Below are 7403 nucleotides of genomic sequence, written 5' to 3'. Positions count from 1 at the left end.
CTTCTGAAGGCGTCCTACAGATGCCTCCTTCTGCTTTGAGCAGAGACGAGGGTCCAGCCCCTTTCCTCTCGCGGGCTGTCAAGCTCTCTGTCCTGCAGGTGACCAGCTGGATCAGCTACTACCCTTTGCGGGCACTTAGGAGGCGGCTGCTGGGCTTCAGTAGGGGTAGGTTCACACCTCCTATCCGTCTCCCTCAGAGACTCCCAGGAGCCCCTCAGGCTGCCGATTTCTCGCTGCAGCCCACCCGTCTGCTCAAGCAGTTCCTTGAGCAGGGCACACCTGCACCCACGACAGCCCTCTCTTCCCTCAGGACCCAGGGGAGCCTCCAGATTCCGGAGCTCCCCACAGTCACCAGTCGGGACTGCCACTTCACCTCTCAGGGGATCCACCTGAGTGCCCACATGAGCCCAGAGAGGCCGTGTCCCCTCAGTTTGGGTTGCTGCCTCAGCCCAGCGGCTATGCCGGGTGCCCACCATGGTGAATTATAAGTCATAAGAGGCAGAGTTCCCAAAGGAGAGGAGAGGAAGAGAAAGTGAAGTGGGAAAGAGAGGAGAGGATCCTCCCCGCACTCCTCCCTGCCCCGCTTGAACTGTCCCGCGCAAGCTGCCTGTGCTAACTGCCAAGCCGGTCCTGTTTGTGCGTCGTGTTCGCGGTGCTCCTGGCACTTCTTTTTAGCCCCTTTATGACTGGCCTGTGCCGCATCAGGGCATGAGGGAATGGTGTGATATGGCCCAGGGTGGACATTGACCAAGAGAGACACATCCAATGTGAGTGTGATCCCCCCTTCATTTTGCTTGCCCCCATCAGGACTTCCCCTTCCCTTTGGCACCCTGAGGTGGTGTCGCCTAATGAGGATGGGGACAGCCAAGATTTTGCTCTCCCAGAGCCATCCTGCGCCTGCTTTCACTTCCCTGCCGGCGCTCCCAGGCCCTCGCAACAGTGCAAGAGCCCAAAGAGGGACATCAAAACGGTCCCGTGAGCCCTGCGTGGGGGCTGCTCTCTGGAAGTCCCACTCTGCTGAGGTGGGCGGCATGGTTAGAGGTACCATGTTCTTCATCCCGCAGCCCTGGTTCGTTGGCGCCATGGTGAGCCTCAGAGCCCTCCCAGACATCTCTGCTCATATCAGTGCAGCTGCCCAGAAGAGGCGGAGATTTAATAGGAATGGGTTTAATGGATTTAACAGGAGTAGGAAGAGTTAGTGACGGGGAGGCTTCCACGTTCCCTCGCAGCTTCTGTCCCTCGCAGCACAGGCAGCAGGGGATGTTTTCCATGGGACAGCCGCTTTCCTGGTGCCCAACCCTGGATCTTGAGGGTGGTGCTGAACGTGGAGCCCTGCGCGCTGCTGTTAGGGGACTGATGGCAGTGCCTGGGGTCCTCCCAGCGACCCTGCAGGCAAGCCCCATTGGTGGCGCAGCTTCTTCTCACGGATGTGCATCTCCAGGAACTCCCGCACGTCCTCAGGCAGGAACAGGGCCTCCGCTGAGCAGAAGTAGGAGGGGGCAGGACGGGAGTGCAGCGGCGTGGGAGCTGTGCAGCGTGCCATCCTGTATGTGTACCTCCTGTGGGATTGCTGCACCATGGTGGGGAGGGCTCCCAGCTTCATCTCTATGGACTTCCTCAGGGTGTGCATCCGCAGCAGCTTCCAGAAGCCCAGTCCTGGCTCCAGCCTTTTCATGGGACGAGGATCCACACCAGCAGGCAGGTTGCCGTCCTTGTCAGCTGCGTCAGAGCCTGTGGCGAGAGGCAAGCCAGCCTCGTGGTGCCTGGGAGCCATCTTGGCAAGCTCCTCGGCCTGTCTGAGAGGCCCAGCATCGCAGGGAAGTGTGGTTGCCCCATAGATTTTCAGTGCTGTCTGGGGCATCGCTGCACGCTGGGGAAAGGGTCTCCTCCGCTTTCTGTTCCGCAACACTGGCTGCCACCAGGATCTGACGGATGTTAGCTTGGCTGGGCGGAATGATCTGGCCGGGGCCCTGTGCTGGCTGGAGTCGCTGGCGTCCGAAGAGGAAGAGGAGCGTGGATAGCAGGAGGCTCTGGCCTGCCTGGCAAGGAGCCGCTGCTGCCTCTCCCTGACAGCCTGGCTGCAGCGTTCACAGTCGAGGTCGTAACACAGAAGCTGGCCTAAGGGTCTGCTGCCGATCCAGATCGGGCTGCTCCCGCAGCCGTGAGCGCGCGCCTCAGCATCTGCAAGAGATGGGGGACACGGAGCGCCGTGAGCAAGTGTCTGCTGGGACGGGCCCTGCGCCTGGCCGGGTGGCCAGCTGGCCTCTGAAGGTGGGGCCCGGCTGCCCGCGGCTTGGATGTGGCCCAGCCCTGGGCAGCAGCGGGGCCCTAGGGGACCCCGGCGCCTGCAGGAGCCAGCGCCAGGGCCGAGGAGAGCTCTACCTGTTTCATGAACCTTCCTGCGCCTTCCCCTGCTTCGGCTCCCGGCACAGACCTGCTGGCAGAGAGCAGAACCCCAGTGAGCCTGGCCCCAGCTGAGCCCCCCGAGAGGCCTCGTGTCCCATCCCACGGTGCAGTGGGACCCCCCCGAATCCCCATCCCCCCTGCCCTGCCAGGCTTCCTGAGAAAGGCTGGCCTGGAGCCTCCCTCCTACCTGGTGGCGTTTGCCTGAAGTGCTGCGGCAGCAGCGCAGGGTGGCCCAGGCCACCAGGAGCAGGACGAGGCCGGGGCCGAGGCGGAGGCAGCCGTGAAGTGCCAGCCCCAGGGTATCCAGCATGCTGGGACCAGGGACAAGTGGCTGTGCCATCCTCCGGAGATGCCTCTCCGTGCGACACTGGCCTCGGTGGCTGCTGTCACCGGGGGATAAGGGCAGGAGTGAGACTGTGAGGTCGCTGCCAGCTCTGTGACACCACTGAGCGCATCAGAGAGCCCAGGCGGAGGGCGCAGACGCAGGACCAGAGAGGGGCACCCAGCAGGGCCAGGGGCTGGGGGCTCTGCGGGGAGCCCCTGGGCAGGAGGCTGGGGTAGGCCAGGCCCTGCTGGCTGGGGAGGGCCATTCGTAGCTGTCAGGAGAGGGCAGTAGGACCGAGGAAGCAGTGCGTTTCACCGGCCTGAAGGTTCCTGGAGCCTCAGGGCAGTAGTTTCAAACACTTCCTCAAACTGAAGCACCTCTCTGCCTGGCAATACCTACTCCTGACTTTGATAGCACTGCTTTTCCTGGCCACGGCTGGGAGGTTCTGGTGAGATTATGGCAGTTGCTTGACCGGTGGCTTATTGCTATAGTTTTGCCTTTGCCTTTTTGGCCGTGGTTGACGATGCTGAAGGCTTTCTCTGGAAAGGGTTGTGGTGGCGTGAGTCTTGGGGCACAACATCCTCGGTGTGCAAGTACCTTCACAGCTGCATTCCAGGGCTTCGGAAGTGTTGTTTCTGCCTGTTTATTTCCCATGTTTATTTTTGTTTACTGTTTTATATTGTTGTTGTTTTTATTTTGTTTATTTTGTATACTGTTTTTTTGGTTTACTGTTTATTTCCCATGCTATGCGCATTGGTATACAGGCACTTTAGGGAAGCAGCAGGCGCAGTTGGCCCTAGAGGGACGCAAGGAGATTCCGGGTGGGGTATCGGAAACATTACCTTCTCTGAGGCGCCCTCGGACAATCCGATGGGATCCTTTTGATGCAGTGCCCCGACCGGTCCCGCTCCCTGTGCTTGCTACTTCCCTCTACCTCGATGTGCTTCTTGGGGCCTGAGTTCCAACTGCTCTCCAGACCTTCATCCCTTTCCTGCCCGAGAGCCTCGAATCTATTACCCAGGGACACCGTGGGGGTTGGTGGCACCATGGGTGTTGGGGGCAGACGCCTCCTTCTGCTTTGAGCAGAGACGAGGGTCCAGCCCCTTTCCTCTCGCGGGCTGTCAAGCTCTCTGTCCTGCAGGTGACCAGCTGGATCAGCTACTACCCTTTGCAGGCACTTAGGAGGGGGCTGCTGGGCTTCAGTAGGGGTAGGTTCACACCTCCTATCCGTCTCCCTCAGAGACTCCCAGGAGCCCCTCAGGCTGCCGATTTCTCGCTGCAGCCCACCCGTCTGCTCAAGCAGTTCCTTGAGCAGGGCACACCTGCACCCACGACAGCCCTCTCTTCCCTCAGGACCCAGGGGAGCCTCCAGATTCCGGAGCTCCCCACAGTCACCAGTCGGGACTGCCACTTCACCTCTCAGGGGATCCACCTGAGTGCCCACATGAGCCCAGAGAGGCCGTGTCCCCTCAGTTTGGGTTGCTGCCTCAGCCCAGCGGCTATGCCGGGTGCCCACCATGGTGAATTATAAGTCATAAGAGGCAGAGTTCCCAAAGGAGAGGAGAGGAAGAGAAAGTGAAATGGGAAAGAGAGGAGAGGATCCTCCCCGCACTCCTCCCTGCCCCGCTTGAACTGTCCCGCGCAAGCTGCCTGTGCTAACTGCCAAGCCGGTCCTGTTTGTGCGTCGTGTTCGCGGTGCTCCTGGCACTTCTTTTTAGCCCCTTTATGACTGGCCTGTGCCGCATCAGGGCATGAGGGAATGGTGTGATATGGCCCAGGGTGGACATTGACCAAGAGAGACACATCCAATGTGAGTGTGATCCCCCCTTCATTTTGCTTGCCCCCATCAGGACTTCCCCTTCCCTTTGGCACCCTGAGGTGGTGTCGCCTAATGAGGATGGGGACAGCCAAGATTTTGCTCTCCCAGAGCCATCCTGCGCCTGCTTTCACTTCCCTGCCGGCGCTCCCAGGCCCTCGCAACAGTGCAAGAGCCCAAAGAGGGACATCAAAACGGTCCCGTGAGCCCTGCGTGGGGGCTGCTCTCTGGAAGTCCCACTCTGCTGAGGTGGGCGGCATGGTTAGAGGTACCATGTTCTTCATCCCGCAGCCCTGGTTCGTTGGCGCCATGGTGAGCCTCAGAGCCCTCCCAGACATCTCTGCTCATATCAGTGCAGCTGCCCAGAAGAGGCGGAGATTTAATAGGAATGGGTTTAATGGATTTAACAGGAGTAGGAAGAGTTAGTGACGGGGAGGCTTCCACGTTCCCTCGCAGCTTCTGTCCCTCGCAGCACAGGCAGCAGGGGATGTTTTCCATGGGACAGCCGCTTTCCTGGTGCCCAACCCTGGATCTTGAGGGTGGTGCTGAACGTGGAGCCCTGCGCGCTGCTGTTAGGGGACTGATGGCAGTGCCTGGGGTCCTCCCAGCGACCCTGCAGGCAAGCCCCATTGGTGGCGCAGCTTCTTCTCACGGATGTGCATCTCCAGGAACTCCCGCACGTCCTCAGGCAGGAACAGGGCCTCCGCTGAGCAGAAGTAGGAGGGGGCAGGACGGGAGTGCAGCGGCGTGGGAGCTGTGCAGCGTGCCATCCTGTATGTGTACCTCCTGTGGGATTGCTGCACCATGGTGGGGAGGGCTCCCAGCTTCATCTCTATGGACTTCCTCAGGGTGTGCATCCGCAGCAGCTTCCAGAAGCCCAGTCCTGGCTCCAGCCTTTTCATGGGACGAGGATCCACACCAGCAGGCAGGTTGCCGTCCTTGTCAGCTGCGTCAGAGCCTGTGGCGAGAGGCAAGCCAGCCTCGTGGTGCCTGGGAGCCATCTTGGCAAGCTCCTCGGCCTGTCTGAGAGGCCCAGCATCGCAGGGAAGTGTGGTTGCCCCATAGATTTTCAGTGCTGTCTGGGGCATCGCTGCACGCTGGGGAAAGGGTCTCCTCCGCTTTCTGTTCCGCAACACTGGCTGCCACCAGGATCTGACGGATGTTAGCTTGGCTGGGCGGAATGATCTGGCCGGGGCCCTGTGCTGGCTGGAGTCGCTGGCGTCCGAAGAGGAAGAGGAGCGTGGATAGCAGGAGGCTCTGGCCTGCCTGGCAAGGAGCCGCTGCTGCCTCTCCCTGACAGCCTGGCTGCAGCGTTCACAGTCGAGATCGTAACACAGAAGCTGGCCTAAGGGTCTGCTGCCGATCCAGATCGGGCTGCTCCCGCAGCCGTGAGCGCGCGCCTCAGCATCTGCAAGAGATGGGGGACACGGAGCGCCGTGAGCAAGTGTCTGCTGGGACGGGCCCTGCGCCTGGCCGGGTGGCCAGCTGGCCTCTGAAGGTGGGGCCCGGCTGCCCGCGGCTTGGATGTGGCCCAGCCCTGGGCAGCAGCGGGGCCCTAGGGGACCCCGGCGCCTGCAGGAGCCAGCGCCAGGGCCGAGGAGAGCTCTACCTGTTTCATGAACCTTCCTGCGCCTTCCCCTGCTTCGGCTCCCGGCACAGACCTGCTGGCAGAGAGCAGAACCCCAGTGAGCCTGGCCCCAGCTGAGCCCCCCGAGAGGCCTCGTGTCCCATCCCACGGTGCAGTGGGACCCCCCCGAATCCCCATCCCCCCTGCCCTGCCAGGCTTCCTGAGAAAGGCTGGCCTGGAGCCTCCCTCCTACCTGGTGGCGTTTGCCTGAAGTGCTGCGGCAGCAGCGCAGGGTGGCCCAGGCCACCAGGAGCAGGACGAGGCCGGGGCCGAGGCGGAGGCAGCCGTGAAGTGCCAGCCCCAGGGTATCCAGCATGCTGGGACCAGGGACAAGTGGCTGTGCCATCCTCCGGAGATGCCTCTCCGTGCGACACTGGCCTCGGTGGCTGCTGTCACCGGGGGATAAGGGCAGGAGTGAGACTGTGAGGTCGCTGCCAGCTCTGTGACACCACTGAGCGCATCAGAGAGCCCAGGCGGAGGGCGCAGACGCAGGACCAGAGAGGGGCACCCAGCAGGGCCAGGGGCTGGGGGCTCTGCGGGGAGCCCCTGGGCAGGAGGCTGGGGTAGGCCAGGCCCTGCTGGCTGGGGAGGGCCATTCATAGCTGTCAGGAGAGGGCAGTAGGACCGAGGAAGCAGTGCGTTTCACCGGCCTGAAGGTTCCAGGAGCCTCAGGGCAGTAGTTTCAAACACTTCCTCAAACTGAAGCACCTCTCTGCCTGGCAATACCTACTCCTGACTTTGATAGCGCTGCTTTTCCTGGCCACGGCTGGGAGGTTCTGGTGAGATTATGGCAGTTGCTTGACCGGTGGCTTATTGCTATAGTTTTGCCTTTGCCTTTTTGGCCGTGGTTGACGATGCTGAAGGCTTTCTCTGGAAAGGGTTGTGGTGGCGTGAGTCTTGGGGCACAACATCCTCGGTGTGCAAGTACCTTCACAGCTGCATTCCAGGGCTTCGGAAGTGTTGTTTCTGCCTGTTTATTTCCCATGTTTATTTTTGTTTACTGTTTTATATTGTTGTTGTTTTTATTTTGTTTATTTTGTATACTGTTTTTTTGGTTTACTGTTTATTTCCCATGCTATGCGCATTGGTATACAGGCACTTTAGGGAAGCAGCAGGCGCAGTTGGCCCTAGAGGGACGCAAGGAGATTCCGGGTGGGGTATCGGAAACATTACCTTCTCTGAGGCGCCCTCGGACAATCCGATGGGATCCTTTTGATGCAGTGCCCCGA

General features: G+C 60.8%; 2 protein-coding genes across 6 annotated transcripts; both read right to left on the bottom strand.

The window, feature by feature from the left end:
* Positions 1-668: 668 nt before the first annotated feature.
* LOC121071511 lies at positions 669-2721 on the bottom strand. Of its 3 annotated transcripts, none has more exons than XM_040559805.1 (3): positions 2594-2721; positions 2383-2437; positions 669-2181 (listed from the first exon to the last, which is right to left on the bottom strand). In XM_040559805.1, the coding sequence occupies exons 1-3, from the start codon at positions 2714-2716 to the stop codon at positions 1346-1348; spliced, it is 1014 nt and encodes a 337-aa protein (XP_040415739.1). In that variant the 5' UTR covers positions 2717-2721; the 3' UTR covers positions 669-1345. The 3 variants fall into 3 exon arrangements, with proteins under 3 accessions (XP_040415739.1, XP_040415740.1, XP_040415738.1); XM_040559806.1 differs by having other exon boundaries at positions 2383-2434; XM_040559804.1 differs by having other exon boundaries at positions 2383-2721.
* A 1721-nt stretch (positions 2722-4442) lies between these two features.
* LOC121071434 lies at positions 4443-6495 on the bottom strand. 3 transcript variants are annotated; one of them, XM_040559688.1, is made up of 3 exons: positions 6368-6495; positions 6157-6211; positions 4443-5955 (listed from the first exon to the last, which is right to left on the bottom strand). In XM_040559688.1, exons 1-3 carry the CDS (start codon positions 6488-6490, stop codon positions 5120-5122), a joined length of 1014 nt encoding a protein of 337 aa, XP_040415622.1. In that variant the 5' UTR covers positions 6491-6495; the 3' UTR covers positions 4443-5119. The 3 variants fall into 3 exon arrangements, with proteins under 3 accessions (XP_040415622.1, XP_040415623.1, XP_040415621.1); XM_040559689.1 differs by having other exon boundaries at positions 6157-6208; XM_040559687.1 differs by having other exon boundaries at positions 6157-6495.
* Between the last annotated feature and the right edge of the window lie 908 nt (positions 6496-7403).

This window comes from Cygnus olor, chromosome 5 (assembly GCF_009769625.2).
Source record: "Cygnus olor isolate bCygOlo1 chromosome 5, bCygOlo1.pri.v2, whole genome shotgun sequence".
NCBI classification, from domain to species: Eukaryota; Metazoa; Chordata; class Aves; order Anseriformes; family Anatidae; genus Cygnus; species Cygnus olor.
This window is presented reverse-complemented; position numbering and strand designations above follow the sequence as displayed.